The sequence below is a fragment of the Jaculus jaculus genome, chromosome 9 (genome assembly GCF_020740685.1).
Source record: "Jaculus jaculus isolate mJacJac1 chromosome 9, mJacJac1.mat.Y.cur, whole genome shotgun sequence".
Taxonomy (NCBI): domain Eukaryota; kingdom Metazoa; phylum Chordata; class Mammalia; order Rodentia; family Dipodidae; genus Jaculus; species Jaculus jaculus.
This window is the reverse complement of record NC_059110.1, coordinates 135,577,198-135,598,163: the sequence shown is the minus strand read 5'-3', so window position 1 is coordinate 135,598,163 and position 20,966 is coordinate 135,577,198. Positions and strand designations below refer to the sequence as shown.

Genomic DNA, 20,966 nt, shown 5'->3' with positions numbered 1-20,966 from the left:
TCTGCCCTTCCTGACCCCCCACCCACCCAAGGCCTGAACTCTACGTCTTTAAATATTTCTGGCTGGCCCCCTTGCCACATATGTCAGTAACATTCCAAGCTGGCTACCACATGTTCAGGCTCTGGCCTCCTTCCTTCTCCTGCAGAGTGCTCTGCTGTTTCAAGGGCATGGTGGGGCCACATGGCTCTCATTTCAGCTCTCTTCAGTTAACCATACATCTCAGAAACAAATTAAAAAAAAAAAAAAAACTTCCAAAAGGTTCACTGCTATAAACACTTATTTTTTTAAGGATGGTTTTGTTATATAAAATATTCCATTTGATGACCCTATTAAAATGAGTTAGACAAAGCGTGTGTGTTCATGCATACATAGACACACGCACCAGCAAACAATCCACTGAATCTAGAGGACTGGAGGAGGGAAGTTTCCTGCCAAAGATCTAACAGAGGAAGCTTATGTGCTGATCAAGTTTTAATAATGTCATTAACAAGAAATGTACACCATTTAGCAAGCACACAAAGACTGTGGGTAGGAACTAGTGATCCCTAGTGCACTGGACTTCCCGGCCTTTTTTCTGCTTATCTGGAGAACATTTTTGATAGTTACCATATTCAGAGAATCCAGGAGGACTGCATGGACAGATGAACCTTTATTTAAAAAAATAGCACTTCAAATAAATTAAAAGGGACAACCGTCAAGTGTTCAAATTGTGAAGAAATATTTGAAAACCTAGACAGACTCCAAGCTGCAGTCTTCTTTCCCTCACTCTTTGTCCAGTGGCAAAGCCCACGCATCCAGTGCTCCCACCGCACTTCCCCTGCTTAGCGGGGGAAGCAGACGAAAGCAGGAGACCAGACGGAGGAGAAGCTGCATCTGACTGGAATGGACATTGCCTCGTACTTGCTTATACGGGTTTCACTTTATGACCAAATGTATTCTTTCAAAAATAAAAAAAGGGGAAAGGGAAGCTGCATGTTTTAAAAACTGAAATCATTTAGGGATAAACACTAACTCTAGTGCCTTTAACGGGCAATAGCAACTTTTTTTCCTCCGAAGTCAAACACCATCCCCAGCTGAGCCTTTGTGCTACAAGCTTTTCAGGAGATGTTACCTAAACTTTATTAAAAGAAAAGAACAAGTTTAAATATAGACACTGGACTAGCCCAGTCTGTATTCTTCAAGTCCACATTCTTCATCTGAAGCATTGGTCAGGGAAGCCCCTGAGTCTGCGTGTTTTCAAGTTCACAGTACATGGAACCAGTTTTTCTTTTTAATTTTTTCCTCACTCAGAGCAGCCACACACAGTGACCATTGACGCCGGAACCTTGGGCCGGCCTTTTCCTATGAGGCCTGGCCAGAGTTGCCCAAGGCTTCTCCTCCTCACTGAGAATCGATGCTGTCATGCTCTATGGATGGGAAAAAAAGCAAGAAAATAAAAGCACCTGGTACAGGTTTCATGAGATCCATTCGGATTCGCTATGTTCCAAACCCGCTGCTGAATGCCATTTGTCCACTTTGTGTGCTCAACAGTTGTGGCCTTGGAGTTGGTCTCAATTCGAAGAGCTGTTATTGGATGCCCCAGAGGTTGATGCAAGAGCAGCTCCAGCAGGACTACTTGTGGACACTGACTTTCGGATGTGAGGGAGCAAGTAGGGGTCACAGGCCAGCTGCTGGACATCGATTCGGTCCTCCTTTCGGTAGGCGAGGCAACGTCGGATAAATGCCTGCAAAGGGAAGTTTCTTGTAGAAGGAAGGCTAAAGGAGACAAACCTGGCATCCCAGAGGACGCCAGAGGCAGTGGAGCCACTGCCAGGTTCCAGAAAAAAACACCTGCTCAAGTGAAGAGACTTGTGGTCTTTCCTGGAAACCACTAGGCAGACCCAGAGGAAACGAGGAACACTATACCACCTCCTCAGTATCAAGGAGGCCGACCCATTTCTGAGTAGGGGTGAGGGGAAAGAGAATGGGCATGGCCTGTAAATACTCTTGCCCCCAAAGAACAAAGACCCCAAGAAAACTCTCCTTGTGGGCTGGAGAGATGGCTTAACACTTAAGGTGCTTGCCTGCGAAACCTAAGGACCTATGTTCGACTATCCATATCCCACATAAGCCAGACAAACAAGGTGGCACACACATCTGGAGATCAATTCAAGTGGCTGGAGGTCCTGGCATACCAATTTTCTCTCTCTCTCTCTGTTTTCACTCTTTTTCTTTATCTGCCTCTCTCTCAAATAAATAGAAAATATTTTTTTTTAATTTCAAAATATTTTTATTGGGCTAGAGATGGCTTAAAGGTTAACGCATTTGCCTACAAAGCCAAAGAACCCAGGTTCAAGTCCCCAGCATCCACATAAGCCAGATACATAAGGTGGTGCATGTGTCTACAGTTTGTTCACAATAGCCAAAGGCCCTGGCATGCTCATTCTCTCTCAAATAAGTAAAATAAAATAAATTTAAGTTTTTATTTTGAAAAAATTTAAAATTTATTTCAGGTTGGACAGGGAGAGAGAGAGAGGGACAGATAGAAACAGAATGGGCATGCCAGGGCTTTCAACTGCTGTAAATGAACTCCAGATGCATGTGCCCCCCTGCATATCTGGCTTACGTGGGCCCTGGGGAATTGAACCTGGGTTCTTTGGCCTTACAGGCAGGCATCTTAACTGCTAAGTCATCTCTCCAGCCCTAAGATAAGAAAAAAATTTTTTTAAAAAAATTATGTTGAATTTGAGAGAGAGACACTAGGCATACTAAGGTCTAAGGTCTCTTGCTATTGCAAAACTTCAGACATATGCACCACTTTGTGTATCTGGCTTTACATGGATTCCAGGGAATTGAATCTGAGCCAGTGGGCTTTGCAAACAAGCACTTTAGCTGCTGAACCATCTCTCCAGCCGTGAATCCGTTTTTTAAAGTCTAGAACATCACTGGCACAAGAAGCTCCTGTTTCACAGTAGGGCAATGATGACGTGCAATGCAGTAGACCCATCAACAGCAATCACGCAACTCTGGTGGCAGGATGTTGGCATGGGAAGTTGTAAGGTAAGGTCAGGCTGTATAAGGAAACTGTACTTTACATTCTATTTTGCTAAAACTTAAAAACAGCTTTGAAAATATAGCTTATTTACAACAAAATTTCAAATATCAAACAAGTGCCTGGATTTCAAAATTTTTCCATGTTTAATTAACAAACAGGAACCTGCTTAATTAAAGTGTTTGTAAAGATTGAAACCAATTCATAGAAGTGAAATTGTGACCACAGACCTTTTAACTGAATCTTTCTTCTTTTATTTATATGTGTGTGCATCACACATATGTGTACATATGGGCACACGAACGCCTCTTGTCATTGCAAATAAGCACCTTTAACCACTGAGCCATCTTCCTAGCCCCTAAAATAAACCTTTTCTTTCTATTGAGGCATGGACTCACTCTAGCCCAGGCTGGCCTCAAGCTCAGCATCCTGAGTACTGGGATTACAGGCATATGTCACCATGCCTGGCTAAAATGAATTTATAACAGGTTTTCTTAGATTAGAACCTAGTCAAATATGTACATTTAACCTTCCATCTACACATGTGCAAAGGTCATCTCTGAAAACAGCATCTGAATCTCAGAGGTGGCATGATTACACCTTCCACCAGCTTTCTGCTACATTTTATAATGGCTCTCTGTAGCTCTTTTACTATCTTACTCTACTGATCTGCCTGCTTACAAACTCATTCCCACATTTGAGGACTTGGTTCTGTCTGCAGAACACACTCTCCTCAAATCTATATATGGCTCCCATCCCAACATTTATGTCATCAAAATTAGGGGAAGGAAGCTGGACATGGTGGTACACACCTTTAATCCCAGCACTTGGGAGGCAGAGGTAGGTGGATCAAAGTGAGTTTGAGGCCACCCTGAGACTACATAGTGAATGCCAGGTCAGCCTGGGCTAGAGTGAGACCCTACCTCAAAAAACAAAAACAAAAAGGAAAAAACAAAAAACAAACAAAAAAAAAAAAACAACCTAGGGTAAGGAGTACATTGCTTCTCCACCACAGTACTCCTATATCATTTCCCTCATATAAACCTCAGCTCCCTAAACAGAGCACACCCCCAATAAGGATAAAGCATTAGATATATATATGCCAAAGTACCTGGCATGTCTCTATAAAGGGCTGTGCTCACCTTTCCCTGTCCTGTGTCTAAGGAACCTCTGTGGATTAAAGAGCCTTTCATGCTGAGCGCGGTGGTGCACGCCTTTAATCCCAGCACTCGGGAGGCAGAGGTAGAAGGATTGCTGTGAGTTCGAGGCCACCCTGAGACTACAAAGTGAATTCCAGATCAGCCTGGGCTAGAGTGAGACCCAACCTCGAAACACCAAAACAAAACAAAACAAAAAACCTCGCCTGGGCTAGAGTGAGACCCTACCTCGAAAAACAAAAACTAAAACAAAAACAAACAAAAAAACCCTCTCATTAACTTGGGGATGAGGCAGACAGAATATAAGCAACATTCTTCTGTCTGCTTTTCTTAGGGATATTAATTTGTACCTATCCTGCAGTTATTAAACAGTATTAAAATGGCTGAATTTCACATTCAATAATTTATTTACTTTTGCCCAAAAACATAATATGGGAAGCAAAGCAGTCATTTCTGCTGGCTATTGGGTCAAACTTACCTTTGCTTCAGGTGTTACTACTGGCTTTGGCGGGAACTGTACTTCAGTAGCTTTAAGAATAGTATTCTCTTGCAGAATGTCTTGCTGGGACTGATTATGACCAAAAGGCTATCGTATAAAAACAAAACAAAACAAACAAGCAAATAAGGGTGGGTCTCTAGTGAGACATAAGGAAAGTTAAATACCACAGATAAAGAGAGAAAATGCAACAAAAAGAGACATTTTTAAAAAAAAAGTGAAAGTACAGAAAGACTGGGTGCCCCACACCTGTGTTCAACCCTTAGGAAGCCACAGCAGGAGAATCACTGTGATTTTGCAAATAGCATGGGCTTTACAAATGAGCCTGAGGCCAGCTTGGATGACATAGCAAGAACCTATCTCAATAAATAAAACAAAAAAAGTACTGGAAGTCAGGGTAGTGGTGCATGCCTTTAATCCCAGCACTCCAGAGGCAGAGGCAAGAGGATCACTGTGAGTTTGAGGCCAGTGTGGGACTAGAGTGAGTTTCAGATCAGGCTGGGCTAGAGTGAACCCCAGATGCATGCACCACCTAGCGGGCAGGTGTGACCTTGGGCTTGCCTCACCTTTATGCATCTGGCTACTGTGGGATCTGGAGAGTAGAACATGGGTCCTTAGGCTTCGCAAGCAAGCACCTTAACTGCTAAGCTATCTCTCCAGCCCTTCTAATAAATAATTCAAGCCTACTCTCATGCCTACCGTATTTCTACAGAAATCTGAAATAATTCTACATATAACTTCTCCTTCCTATCACTATTAACAGTAATTCAACATTATCGAAATATAGAAAATAATTAAGCTCTCCTACTTCTGCAGCATAGTGGTATAGTACTATGTTGAAGAAAGAAAGACCCAAAAGTTACAGAGGAAGGTTGCTTGAATTAAGAATTTGGTCGGTGGAGGCTAATCAAAATATTAAGACCTCCAGAGGACTTGCAAAGCTCTCATCTGGCTTATGCCCACATCCTAACTGTGAACAGTGAAACATAAAGGATATCTTCACTAGTATAGCTTACTACCTGGGTTACTGTTCAAATGATGTATCACACCTTTGTCAGAGGAAACATATAAGGAATACTATTATTTTGGTGGTGCTGAAGATAAAATCCCAGAGCTTTGTACTTGCCAGGCAAGTGACCAACCACTCAACTACATCCCCAGCACTTGGTTTTTGCTGCATGTGTGTGGTATGCACACAAGTATACATTTGCAGGCATGTGGAGGCAAGAGGTAAGCTCCAGGTATTTTCTGGGATTGCTCTCACTTGAGCCCAGAGCTCACTGATTCAGCTCATCCAGCTATCTAGCTCGCCCTGGGGAACCCGTTTCCACCTTTCCAGTACATGCTAGCACTGCAGGCTGGCTGCCATGCCTACCTGGTGCTCACCCGAGTTCGGAGCACAAACTCAAGGCCTCACAGTCACACAAGTGCTTTGTCTGCTGAGCCGTCTCCCTCCAGCCTTACACTTGGCATGTTAAAATGGGCTTTCACTACGCAGCAAAGGCTGCCCTTAAACTTCCCAGGATTTTCCTGCCTCAGCCTCCCAAGGCACGCACCACCACACCTGGCTAAGGAAAAATTTTCCTCATAGTTTAAGAATATGTAGTATGTTTTTATTAAGAATAGCTTTGCACCGGGCATGGTGGCACACACCTTTAATCCCAGCACTCAGGAGGCAGAGGTAGGAGGATTGCTGTGAGTTCGAGGCCACCCTGAGACTCCATAGTGAATTCCAGGTCAGCCTGGACTAGAGTGAGACCCTACCTTGAAAAACAAAACAAAACAAAAGTGAGTTCAATTTACTCCATCCCTAAAAAGAATAACTTTGCCAGGCATGGTGGCGCACACCTTTAATCCCAGCACTCAGGAGGCAGAGGTAGGTGGAACCCTGTGAGTTCAAGGCCACCCTGAGACTACATAGTGAGTTCCAGGTCAGCCTGGATTAGACTGAAAGCCCACCTTGAAAAATTGGGAAAAAAAAAAAAATAGCTTTAAGCCAGGCTAGAGTGAAACCCTACCTTGAAAAACCAAAAAGAATAGCTTTAAATAATGGAGTGATTAGAAATAAAATCAGAGATGTTTCAAGTTTCACTTCTGAGAATCCTTAAGAATAGCTCTTGGGGGCTGGAGAGATGGCTTAGCGGTTAAGCGCTTGCCTGTGAAGCCTAAGGACCCCGGTTCGAGGCTCGGTTCCCCAGGTCCCACGTTAGCCAGATGCACAAGGGGGCGCACGCATCTGGAGTTCGTTTGCAGAGGCTGGAAGCCCTGGCGCGCCCATTCTCTCTCTCTCCCTCTCTCTGTCCTTCTCTCTGTGTCTGTCGCTCTCAAATAAATAAATAAAAATTAAAAAAAAAAAAAAAAAAGAATAGCTCTTGGGACAACTGCTCACTTAAAAAAAGTATCTCCAGGGCTGGAGACATGGCTTAGCAGTTAAGATGTTTGCCTGCAAAGCTAAAGGATCCAGGTTTGACTCTCCAGGACCCATGTATGCCAAATGCACAAGGGGGCACTTGCATCTGGAATTTGTTTGCAGTGGCTGGAGGCCCTGGGATGCCCATTCTCTCTCCCTCCTCTTTCTCGCTTAAATAAATAAATAAATATTATACACACACACACACACACACACACACACACACACAAAATATCTCCAACTGGATGTGGTATGTACTCTTTATTTTCAAGGTAGAGTTTCACACTAGCTCAAACTGACCTGGAATTCACTATGTAGTCTCAGGGTGGCCTTGAACTCACAGAGATTACCCTCCTCTGCCTCCTCCTAAGTTCTGGGATTAAAGGCGTGCACCACCATGTCCGGCTCTGGTATGTACTTAAAAAAATTCATTTATTTAGGGCTGGAGAGATGGCTTAGCGGTTAAGCGCTTGCCTGTGAAGCCTAAGGACCCCGGTTTGAGGCTATTCCCCAGACCCCATGTTAGCCAGATGTCACAAGGGGGCGCTAATGTCTGGAGTTCGTTTGCAACGGCTGGAGGCCACTGGCTCGCCCATTCTCTTTCTCTCTCTGTCACTCTCAAATCAATAAATAAAAATAAACAACAAAATTATTTATTTATTTATAAGCAGAGATAAGAGAGAATGAATAAGGAAGAGATAGAGAGAAAGTGTGTGTGTGTGTGTGTGTGTGTGTGTGTGTGTGTGTGTGTATGAATGCACCAGGGCCTCCAGTCCTTGCAAACAAATTCCAGACACATGTGCCCCCTTGTGCATCTGGCTTTACATGAGTACTGAAGAACTGAACATGGCTTGTTAGGCTCTGCAGGCAAGTACTGCTGAGCCATCTCTCCATCCCATGGTATGTATTTGTAATCTCAGCACTCAGGAGGCTGAGGAAGGATTGCCATGAATTCAAAGTCAGCCTGAACTAAATGAGTACCAGTCCCACCAGATCTATATAGCAAGGCTAAGCTTCAAAAAATTAGTAGCCAGGCATGGAGGTGCACGCCTTTAAATCTCAGCACTCGGGCGATCGCTGTGAATTAGAGGCAGCCTGAAACTACATAGTGAATTCCAGGTCATCCTGGCCTACAACAAGACCCTACCTCAGAAAACCTAATCAATCAACCGATCAATCAATCAAGGGGCTTGAGAAATGGCCCAGTGGTTAAAGGTGCTTGTTACACAAGTCTGGCATTCAGATCCTAGCACTATATAAAAAGCTAGATGCACGGTGTGCACACATTTATAACCCTAATGCACTGAAGGAAATGGAGGTGGAGTGAGGAGAATCCCTAAGCTCAAAGGCCAGCCAGTCCAGCCTTTCCAGTGGTAAACAATGAGAGAGCCTGCCTCCACCGTAGAAGGAAACTAACACCTCAAGGCTATCCCCTACCTCCACACATGTGCTTGGCAGATGAATGCCCACACACATATTAATAGAAGAAGAAGAAGAAAACAAAAACAACCAAACATACAAAAATCCAACCCTATTTCATGTCAATCCATATTCATATATTATTATAACTGAAAAAGTAAAATGCATGTTCAATGGCCCAGGAGACTTGACGAGTTATCCTCCAGTTTAGAATTTGTTGTTATGCATGAAACATGTATTCTTAAGTTTGCATTATCTTTAAACTGCTACTTTCAGGATTCCGATGCTCAATTCCAACAATCCATACTGAGGTACTGTGTATGTGTGCCACCCAGACATCACCAGTCTTCCTTACCTTCCTTCCATAAAGACACTGGTAGAAGATCACACCCACTGACCAGACATCAACTTTATTTGAGATCTTTGGTGGTTCTTTTCCAACCACAAAACACTCTGGTGGTAAATACCTAGGTATAACAGAAATAAAATGCTTAGAAAAGTGAATATATAAATCTAAGATATATACATTAAAAGTGAAACAAAAGACCTTGCTATAAATAGAAATACCTGGGTTCTAACCATCAGCTTAAGAAACATGCAAGCAAATGAATTCCCAGGGAGGTGGCAATGTCCTCAATAGGGCATTAAAATGTATTTCTCAATCTACAGAGACAGGAAAATATTCCCCAACTTCTAGTTCATTTATCCTCCAGCCTCCTTACCCAGGGCTGTATTTAATTCAAGTATCATTCAACAAGTTTTGTGGTGATGGTAGTGGGGGACTAGGAACCACACTCAGTCCTCATGTATGGTAGGTATACTTCCTACCTTGGAGCTACATACCCAGCCCTCAGCAAGTTTTTAAAGGAGGAGAGGCTGGGGAGATAGCACACTGATTAAAGTGCTTGCAAAAGTTGTTGGCCCAGGATTCAAATCTCCAGCCTCCCATGTAAAGCCAAACAGGCATTAGTTTATAGCAGCAAGAGATGCTGGTACATGTGCACACACGCAATAAATAAATAAAAATTTACCAAAAAAAAAAAATTGGGGACACTAAACAAAGAATTATCTTTTTTGATAGTTTCAACAATAAATCATATAATGCTATAAATGATAGGAATTCTTTTCATGGCATCTAAATAAGAATTTTCCTAGCTGGGCGTGGTGGCGCATGCCTTTAATCCCAGCACTCGGGAGGCAGAGGTAGGAGGATCACCGTGAGTTTGAGGCCACCCTGAGACTCCATAGTGAATTCCAGGTCAATCTGGGCTAGAGTGAGACCCTAGCTCGAAAGAAAAAAAAAATTTTTTTCCAAAATAAAAATTTGGGGATAGGGGAAGGCTGGAGAGATGGCTTAGCAGCTAAGGTACTTGCCTGTAAGCCTAAGGACCAAAGTTCAATTCCCCAGTATCCATATAAGCCACACGTACAAGGTGGCACATAAAGCTGAACTACGTCTGCTGTGGCTGGAGGCCCTGGAATGCCCATTCTCTATCTGCCTGCCCACTCCATTAGTAAATTAATTATTTAAATTTTTTTTTTGTGGATATTGAAGACTGAACCAGGACCTCCACTGAGCAACACCTTTAACTCCTAAAATTAATAAATGTCTTAAAGTCAAGATGGATTTAGGACCTAATACAGACCTTTTTTTTTTTTTTTTTCCCCAAGGTAGGGTTTCACTGTAGCTCAGGCTGACCTGGAATTCACTATGGGGTCTCACGGTGGCCTCGGACTCACGGTGATCCTCCTACCTCTGCCTCCCGAGTGCTGGGACTAAAGGTGTGTGCCACCGCGCCCACACTAGTATAGATCTTTAAGAGTATTATGCCTTCTTATAGTAAATCTTTTGGAAATCTTTACCAAAAACTATTCTTGTTTTTGGTTTTTCAAGGCAGGGTCTCACTGTAGCCCAGGCTGACCTGTAATTCTCTATGTCTTAGGGTGGCCTTGAATTCATGGTGATCCTCCTACCTCTGTCTCCCAAGTGCTGGGATTAAAAGCGTGTACCACTGTGCCCAGCTACCACAAATAATTCCTATGTTAAAAGTGAAGGGGATCCAACTGGAGAGATGGCTTAGTGGTTAAGGCACATGCCTGCAAAGCCCAAGGAGCTATTTTTGACTCTACAGATCCCACATAAGCCAGATGTACAAAGTGACAAAAGTATGTAAAGCTACACATGTGTACAAGGTGGTGCACATGTCTGGAGTTCAAGTGCAATGGCTGAAGGCCCTGGCATGCCAATTCTCTCTCTACCTAATGCTCCTCCAATAATAATAATAATAATAATAATAATAATAATAATAATAATAAGAATGATGGGGTTTACTTGAAAACAGTGTAGCAAACCCCACAGAAAACAGTTGTTAGTACAACTCCATCCTTATCTAAATTCCTTCCCTCCTCACCAATAGTCTCCAAAGAACCAAGGGTACAATAGGCTGTACCAAATTGTCTGGTATGCAGGGTAAGTATATCTGGACATTTAAGAAACCAAATAAATATAGCTGGAGTCCTAGGCACAACACAGCTGGAAGGCAGAATTTTCCAGAAAACAGATCAGTTTCTGCAGATTCATGCTGACAAAATCCATTTTGTAGAAAATCTGTATTTTGGACTGTGCTGTGTTCTTGGTATAAAAATTTTAATTTAAAAGTTTGAAGGTGAGAGCCAGGCATGGTGGCACATGCCTTTAATCCCGGCACTGGGGAGGCAGAGACAGGAGGACTGCTATAAATTCAAGGTCACCCTTAGACTACGTAGTGAATTCCAGGTCAGTCTGGGGTAGAGTGAAACTTTACCTCAAAAAAAAAAAAAAGGTTTGAAGGTACCACCACACCCAGCTGCAAAAAAATAATAATATTAAATTTTTATTTTAAATGGCAAGCTTTAGGATTAGTAAGAAACATTCAATTAAGAATGCATGAGCCAGGTGTGATGGCGTACGCCTTTAATCCTAGCACTCGAGAGGAAGAGGTAGGAGGATCTATGTGAGTTTGAGGCCACCCTAAGACTACATAGTGAATTCCAGGTCAGCCTGCGCAAGAGTGAGATCCTACCTCAAAAAACCAAAAAATAAAATGAGATAAAATAAATTATTTTTGGGAGCTCTGGTGATTCTTGGGTCTCTGTTCCCCAAAGGACTAGAGTTACAGACTTGCATATGGTCACACCCAGCTGTTCATGTGGGTCCTGCTTGCACAGGCAGTGCTCTCAACCAATGAGCCATCTCTCTATCTCCAAACTGATGTTAGCAAGATTTTTAGAATGTAAAGACACTGTCTAGGAGTTAAAGCATTTGCCTGCAAAGCCAAAGGGCCCAGGTTCAATTCCCCAGTACAGACATTAAGCATGAATCTGGAATTTGTTTGCATTGGCTAGAAGCCCTGGCATGCCCATTCTCTCCCCACCCCATCTTTGTCTTCACCCTCTTTCTCAAATAAATAAAAATTTTAAAAAATCCATGCTATCCAACACAAAACTCATATCCAAGTTCTAATGAATTTAAATAGCTGAGGTAGGCTGGGCGTGGTGGCACATGCCTGTAATACCAGCACTTGGAGGGAGGCCACCCTGAGACTCCATAGTGAATTCCAGGTCAGCCTGGGCTAGAGCGAGGTCCTACCTCAGGGGGGGAAAAAAAAAAAAAAAAAAAGCAGAGGTATAGACAAACCTTTCCTAAATTACCAATAGCATGCATTTTTCACTTAGTGACAGGAACACTAACTCACAACAACCACCACAGTGAGTAAATACTTTAAATGCAGCTTCTGTTTCAAACCTAGAATTTCAAAGTTTTAATTTAGGGACTGATTCTTAACTGTAAGCACTATCTCCACCAGCAATGAGGAGCAAGAAAGAGAATACAGCATGAACAACTGAGGAGGATACCACCCATTCTGCATGAATGGCACGTCCCTTTCCCTTGTCTGCTTCCTCATTGAGACCCATATTCCTAGATAATATCATGCTAAGCACAGGCCCTCTAGTCCCAAAAGCAAGTGAGTTAACCCTCAATCCTAGGATCTAATACCCTGTTAACTCTCCCTCCTTTAGTGTTATGGAGGTTTTACAGGTTTAGAACCACACAAGACAAGATGCGGCTGTGTATAAGATTTTGTTAACACACTTCTACTATCACAAAGTCATCTCTGGACACAGATAAGCTTTATGGGTTTCACTGTCAAAAGCACTAGTGAAAAGATCAACAGTAGGAAAAGGAATGCTCATAGGAATGGGAGGCCAGAGCCATCCGGGGTAAAGTAGTTTGGGGAAGAAGGGTGATAGCAGATGATAGGAAGAAGTATGCCTCAAAACCTTGTAGAACATTGCCAGACATGAATAACTTCTGGTAGATTGTTCTCACTTTTCCCTGTACAAATTTCACAAAATGGGCTGGGGAGATGGCTCTGTAGTTAAACCCACTTGATTACAAAGTCTGTCTGCTAGGGTTCAATTTCTCAGTACCTAGGTAAAACCAAACGCACAAATTGGTGCATTCGTCTAGAGTTTATTTGCAATGACAAGATTTCATTGGTGCTGTGGTTTTGTCTCTTCCATCCTGATCTCCACAACTCCTTAATTCTTGGCAGCCCACCATCCTTAAGCAATTCTAGAAACAAATCCTCCATCCCATGAACCCATGGAGGGAGAGGCCTCTACTTGCACAGTTAGTAATTCAGAACTGGGGCTAGAGAAATGGCTCAGTGGCTAAAAGCGCTTGCAATTCCTGGAGGCCCCAAGTTCAATTTCCTATTACCTACATAAAGCCAGATACACAAAAGTAGCACATTCATCTAGAGTTTGTTTGGACTGACAAGAGACCCTGGCATGCCCATATTCTTGCTTGGCTTGCAAATAAATATATTAAAACAAATCAAAACAAAAACAAACAAACAGGCAGCCAGGCATGGTAGCACGTGCCTTTAATCCCAGCACTTAGGAGGCTGAGGTAGGAGGATCGCTATGAGTTTGAGGCCACCCTGAGACTACATAGTGAATTCCAGGTCAGCCTGAGCTAGAATGAAATCCTACCTCAAAGAAACCAATGTTTTTGAGCAATCTCATTCTGTACACTGGAGAGGAACTATACATCTCAAAAACTCAGCCACACACAAGCTCTCTCTCAAAAGTATTTTTTAAGAAAGGAAAGAAAAAAATAAGACAAATTAATACAAAGGGTCAAGTTACTAAAAGATAGTTATGGTATTGCCTCAGTAGATAATATATAGGAATTCAATTGTTAATTACCAAGGGTTGAGTACTGTGGAATCATGTCTCCCCAGCCAAGCTGACAGACCTCTGGGATACATACCAGTAAGTCCCAGCACCTTGTGATGTTAGCTCCATGCCGTCCACTGAATTGTAGCTATCGTCATCCATGATCTTGGAAAGACCAAAATCTGTAATTTTTATCTCTCCACATGCTGTACCATTTACTAAAAGGATATTACCTAAAATGATAAAATTCTACATGAACAAGAAGAAACCTCCTTATTAAAAGACAGGCTAGAGAGATGGCTCAGTAGTTAAGAAGCTTGCCTACAAAGCCTAACAACCCAGGTTCAATTCCCCAGTGCCCACATACAGCTGGATGCACAAAGTGGCACATGCATCTGGAGTTCGTTTGCAGGGGCAGGGGCCCTGGCATGACCATTCTCCCCACAATCCCCCGCAAAAAGAAAAAAAAAAAAGACAGACAAGAAAGGAACTAAGCTCTAAATCTTTAGAATAAAGCAATCTAACCCTATAACCCTAGATGGTAGGGGAGTCCTCCATGTCTGCTAGAAGCTTCTGTTTTCAAAGAATCACCTGTTTAATGTGCCAAACCCACTGGGAGCACTGGAAATTTTTTGGCAACTTTCAGTGAGATCTTTATACCACTCTGTTCAGACAAGTAATTTTGGGAAGGAAGATAAAACAAAGAAAACATGCTTGGGAACCAAAGATGGTACCATAGCGCCACCTATGGCAGAAAAGTGTTAAAACAGATCAAACAAGCAACCATCTTTAAAAAACAAAACCACCCTTCATTGGGCAGGAGTGATGGCTCAGCAGTTAAGGTGCTTGCCTATGAAGCCTAATGATGTGGGTTACATTCCCCAGTGCCCATGTAAAGCCAGGTGTGCAACGTGGCACATGTGTCTAGAGTTCATTTTCAGTGGCTGGAGGCTTTAGTGCACCCATTCTCTTTCTTCTCTCTGTATCTCACTGCTTACAAATAAAAAATTAAAATATTTTCTTTTGTTTTTGAGGTAGGGTTTCACTCTAGCTCAGCCTGACCTAAAATTCACTATGTCATCTCAAGGTGGCCTCGAACTCACAGCAATCCTCCTACCTCTGCCTTCCAAGTGCTGGGATTAAAAGCATGCACCACCACGCCCAGATAATAGAAATCTTTTTTTTAATCCCTTCATAATAAAGGATTATGCAGTCATGTCAACTATATCAGAACAAAACATTAAAGAATAGTGAGGGCTGGAGAGATGGCTTGGTGGTTAAGACACTTGCCTGCAAAGCTAAAGGACCCAGGTTGGATTCTGCAGGACCCAAATAAGCCAGATGCACAAGAGGGATCATGCATGTGGAGTTCGTTTTCAGTGGCTAGAGGCCTACCTTCCTATTTCACTATCTCTTTCTCTCTCTCAAATAAATTAAAAATAAAATGTAAAGAACAGTGAATGGTGAGGTATGTAGATAAGTGGTACTATGTAGTCAGCAAGAGAGTAAAGCAAAGTTAACAACTCAACCTTACCAGGAGGAAATGGGAACCACCCTGGTAACACCCACAGTAAGCTGGTGAAAGCCACCTTAAAAAGAACACTGTTTGGAATTTAAGGAAATGAGAAGCATACATGCACTTATCAAGAGTCTTGGAGGACAGGAACTGCTACGTAGTATGAGTAATGGGAAAAAACAAAACAGAACTTGCCAGGACAGTGGTTTCTTAAGGGGGTTGAATCGCCCTGGCTCAGCAGACAAAGACACTGCTTCTCTGAAGAATTTAATCCAACCCACCCCCGCACCTAAGCATAGCACTGGACAGTTCAGGAAACCTTTCTTCCCACACCTACCCAGGCAATCTATAATCAGAAGTTTGGTCTTTTGGTGCTAGTCAAATTCTTTGACTTGATAAAATTAAAAACCACTTAAAATACCGAAGAGTCACCCATGCTGACTCCTAGATGAGACATACCTGGTTTGAGGTCATAGTGTATGATGGGAGGTTTTATTTCGTTTAAGTACTTTAGAGCATTCACAATCTGCATAATGATGGACCGCGCCTCTTTCTCGGACATTAATTTGTGCTGTTTCAGGTAGAAGTCCAGATCATTTCCCTCACAGTACTCTAATACTGTACAAAACCTGAAGACGCGTGACAAAACCAACATGTAAGAAACAGATTAAAGCCATCCTAGCTAAAAGCAGCCAGAGGTTCTCAATCTTCTATTATTTGCCACAGGGTTCACAGAAGAGCTGCTGTAAGCTCCACATTAGCATTAGCTGTGATGAAGTTCACAATGGCATAGATTTTTGAAGAACACCAACAAGAATTATAATGTGAGCAAGACATCTCGGCAGAGTCTCCTATGAATGCCTGTATCACATGCACATTTACAGGGTTCTCCTTACACTTTACATAACCTTGAGTGCTTACACTGTGGATGAATTTAGGGTTTGCCCAAGTTCTAAGAACTGTTTGCATACTGTGTCTCTGAGAGTTTGGCTTATTTGTGTTATTAAGTGTATGGGTTCTTGTTCTTCACTTATGTCAATACATCACAAACCACCACATTTAAAATACATACCAGTGGGAGCACTGTGGCTCATGTATCTTTCAAGGTGCTATAAACTGATATAAACCTTCTTTTTTTTTTTTTTTTGGTTTTTCAAGGTAGGGTCTCACTCTGGTCCAAGCTGACCTGGAATTAACTCTGTATCTCAGGGTGGCCTTGAACTCACGGTGATCCTCCTACCTCTGCCTCCCGAGTGCTGGGATTAAAGGCGTGCGCCACCACGCCCGGCTGGTATAAACCTTCTTGAAGTGACTGAATATCCCTGAGACCAATGAATTATTCTAGGTTGGGACAATGTGGGTCAGTTAGTCAGAATTCAAGGAAACAAAAACCACTTGAGTATTGAAGACAGAGGGGAGGTTTTCATTCACAGATGGAAGACTTGAGACATACAAAACTGCTCAGTGAGACTACCAGTGAGAAGCTATACCAGGAAGCTATTAACACCCTAAGGCCAAAGAGTCAGTGGGTACAACTAGAACACAGGTCAATAAGTGAAGCTAGACTGTGTTCTTACCCACCAGCTGAACCCAAATGGACACCAAATGACACCCGAGCCTAGCAAGCACAGATTGTAAAAGCCAAACCCCCAATGTAAGGAAGAGCAAGCACATAAGGACTAACCCTAAAGGCTTGTTGGCAACTACAGACTGAACTTCAAATAGCACTGCAACTGACTGTGAGCACATATATCTTACAGAATTATAAGCTAAACAACAGGGCATGCTAGCACTTAGAATACAACAAGAACAGTATGAAACCAACTCAATTTACCACACTCAAGTGTATATATAATTCAAAGCAAAACATAATCTAAGTCATGACATTTATTTTTGAAACAGTGCTAGTACTTATATTTCACAGGGGAGTCAATCTATCATTCAAGGAATCTACTTAAAGCAGCAGTAACACTAGTCTGTGGAGACCTGACCAGGTGACATGATACTCTCACTATTTTTCTGAGCCATACTCAAAAACATATATGAGCAGGCTGGAGAGGTGATGACTGCCAGAAAAGCCTAAGAACTCATGTTCAGATCTCCAGGACCCACATAGCCAGACACACAGTGATGCAGCATGCATTGTCACACATGCACACAAGGGGACGCACATGGTCTCGAGTTCATTTGCAGCAGCTAAGGCCCTGACAAATCCATTCTCTCTCTCTCTCTCTCTCTCTTTTTCTCTCTCTCTCTCTGCCTCTTTCTCTCTCTCAAAATAAATAAATAAAATAAATAAATAAAAAGCCTTGAGCACATGGAAGAGACAAGTCATGTTTCTAAAGGGAATATGGTCTTTATGGGAAATTTCTATATATGGAATAGATGTTTGAGATAGCTACTTACTAAATAGACCAAAACTCCTGGAATCAACCTAGGAGGCTAGGGTACATCTACAGACCAGAGCTAAAATATGGTCTCCTGATTGGACAAAGAAACAGTTTCAAAATACAAAAATGCTCATCAGCTTATAAATAAAGATAGAAACTTCAGAGGAGGCATATCCAACCTTCTAATGTTGCAATATGATGTTGTCATTCACAAATATGTTCAACTGAATTCATAGTTATCCTGGAATACATGTGGTCCATAGGACCCTGAGACCTCTTCTGGCTCGAGATCCTCTAGGCCTATGAACCTGCATTTCAACCTGTAGCACTGACCCCTGACATCATTTGTGCCAGATGATCTTTTCCTAGAATAATGTGACACTGTACTTCTTACAAGGCCTGTAAGGTTAATGAGCCTCTAGTGCAGAGCGATTTCTTCAAGCGTTTCTGTTCACTGGGCTGTGTCACTGGCATGTGAGTACCAACCTGACCACGCTTTCAGGAATTCTGTGAGCTGGTTAGCAAATTATTTGTAGGACAAATGAATATACTGTGGTAAATCCTTACAACAAAATGTTATTTGGGGGACATGATGGTGCACACCTTTAATCCCAGCATTTGGAAGGTAGGGGAAGGAGAATCACTGTGAGTTTGAGGCCAGCCTGGGACTAGAGAGTGGGTTCCAGGTCAGCCTGGGCTAGAATGAGAACTTATCTCAAAAAGCCACACAAAACACAAAAACAAACAAACAAAAAATGTTATTTGTTATAAAAAGAGATGAAATAGATACATCCTCTACAATATGAATGACCCTCAATAAACATAATACTAAGTAAAATAAGCCTGTCACAAAGGACCATGTACTGCTACATGATTCCACAGATGCCAAGGTCCAGAACAGAGAATCTAAAGTGACAGTGATAACTGCTTAGGGAGAAGGACAGTATAATAGAGGGACATGGTAAATGGTTTGGCTTTCTTCTGAGGCCGTGAAAATGGCCTAAAATGGCTTGCATGATGGTTGTACTATCGGTGGTGCATGAAAAACTACTGTGTACTGTAAATGGGTGAAATGCATACGATGTGAATTATAATTCATGAAGCTCCTTGTTTTTAAATTGGTAGCCCAAAATTTAACATAGCAGAAATTTATATTATATAGGGATTCACTGCAGATCAGCCCCACAAATCTCCTGGTCAAATTAGTTGTTATAAATTTACTAGTGTACAAGTAAATGTGCATATCCACTGAACAAGAGATGTGTGGATGGCCCAATATAAATTAAATATAATCATTTGCCCATAAATTAATAAATTTTGTTCCCACAAAGATCATTTCCTAGACTTAGATTTAAGCTCTATTCCATGAGTACTTGATACTCCCAAGAAAATGAGGTGAAGTAAAATGTCAGAGGACTTACGAGTCAGTGTCCAGTGAAAAGTAATCATATAGCTTAACTATTCTGGGATGATCCAGTTCTTTGTGAATCCGGTATTCCCTACATGCATGTCTGTAAAACAGAACAGAAAATTAGCAAGGCACCTGTCCTGCTTTCGAGCTCTTGAAAGCACTCTTAAACTCTTATTTCTCTACCATTTGTGCATATTCATTCTACTCACACTCACCTAAGCCCCTTCCTCATCCTACTTTCTCTAATGGTATGTACCAAGTCACTGAGGAAATAAAATAGCACATATTTGCTAAATAAACAAATGTTGATCTTTTATCCTGTTCAAAATCCTTCTAAGACAACCACACCTTTTTTTCTCCTCTAAAGAGATACTTCCTATCTAGGCATGTTTATGCCCTGAGGTTCCATCAAACGAGCCAAATTTAGCTCGTAAACTACTTGCATTAAGTAACTGATTACATAAATCAACTGGAAGTTCTTTATTTTTAAAAATATTTTTATCTTTATTTATTTATTTGACAGAGAAAGAGGGAAGGAGAGTGAGAGAATGGATGCACCGGGGCCTCCCACCACTGCAAATGAACTCCAGATGCGTGCGCCCCTTTGTGCATCTGGCTAACGTGGGTCCTGGGGAATCGAACGTGGGTCCTGGGGAATCGAACATGGGTCCTTTGGCTTTGTAGGCAAATGCCTTAACAGCTAAGCCATCCCTCCAGCCCAAGTTATTTATTTTTAAAATCTTACTATTTATACATAAATTTAAGGTGTCATTGGCTTTATTTTTTTTAAGATAATGAGAACTTCACAGAAAACCTGAAATTATAAAATTCTTTGTATGTGTGCATGTGGAGAACACAGGTCAATACCAACTGTCTTACCTTATGCTTTGAGGAAGGGTATCTCACTAAACTTAGACCTGCTTGAGACTAGCTAGCCACGAGCCCCAGGGACTCCATCTGTGTGTCTCCAGTACTAGAATCATAGGCATATACCACCATGCCCAGCAGCTATGTAAGTTCCGGTGATCCAAACTTAGACCCTATGCAAGCATTTAACCCACTGGGGCCCAGCCCTGAAAATTCCCATTTTCTACAAAAGTAAAGTTAGGCACACATATAGTCAGCTCTATCTGTAGATTCAACTAACTGTGGATCAAAATATGTAGGGAAAAATGTATGTGTACTCAACATGCAGACTAAAATAATTTATACAGTATTTACACTAGAGTATGCTATGCCATTTTATAGATGGGATTTACGGACTTTGATAACAATGAAGGCATAGGAACCAATCTCTCATAGATACTCTTTGCTTTCTTTTGTTGTTTGTTTTTCAAGGTAGGGTTTTACTGTAGTCCAGGCTGACCTGGAATTCACTATGTAGTCTCAGGGTGGCCTTGAATGGTGATCCTCCTACCTCTGCCTCCCAAGTGCTGAGATTAAAGGTGTGCACCATCATGCCCGGCAAAATCTTTGCTTTTCAAGACAGGGTCTAACTATGTTATGTAGCCCTGGATGGCCTGGAACATACTGTGTAGACCAAACTGGCCTTAAATGTGTAGTAATCCTTCTAACTCTTCCAAAGTGCTGAGATTACAGACATGTGCCAAGATAAATGGCTTAACATAATTTTTAAAAAGTCGTTTGCTGGAGACTGGGGAAATGGTATAGTTAGTAAAATACTTGCCCACACAAGTATGAGAATCTGAGTTCAGATCCCCAGGTCATGCTGATTAGTCTAGTCAAACTGAGCTCCAAGTTCAACAACAGACACTGTCTCAATCAATAAGGTAGAAAGTGACTAAGGAATATACCCCAACTTGACCTCTGGCTTCCACACACAGGTGCACAAATGCATATCCCTCACATACACACACATGCACACACACAAAAAAAAACACTTTGTTTTTTTG

At 42.0% G+C, this 20,966-nt stretch overlaps 1 protein-coding gene across 3 annotated transcripts in view; it reads right to left on the bottom strand.

Annotated features, from left to right (window-relative positions):
- Positions 1-453: 453 nt before the first annotated feature.
- Positions 454-20,966, bottom strand: part of Tlk2 (tousled like kinase 2) — a 123,611-nt gene continuing 103,098 nt past the window's right edge. For all 3 annotated transcript variants that reach the window (XM_045158796.1, XM_045158795.1, XM_045158797.1), the window contains 6 exons: positions 19,064-19,153; positions 15,712-15,881; positions 13,831-13,969; positions 8,869-8,980; positions 4,667-4,774; positions 454-1,724 (listed from right to left, as the gene is read on the bottom strand). In XM_045158796.1, coding sequence (XP_045014731.1) covers positions 1,551-1,724; positions 4,667-4,774; positions 8,869-8,980; positions 13,831-13,969; positions 15,712-15,881; positions 19,064-19,153 — 793 coding nt within the window. In that variant the 3' untranslated portion in view covers positions 454-1,550. The remainder of the gene's footprint in view (positions 1,725-4,666; positions 4,775-8,868; positions 8,981-13,830; positions 13,970-15,711; positions 15,882-19,063; positions 19,154-20,966) is intronic.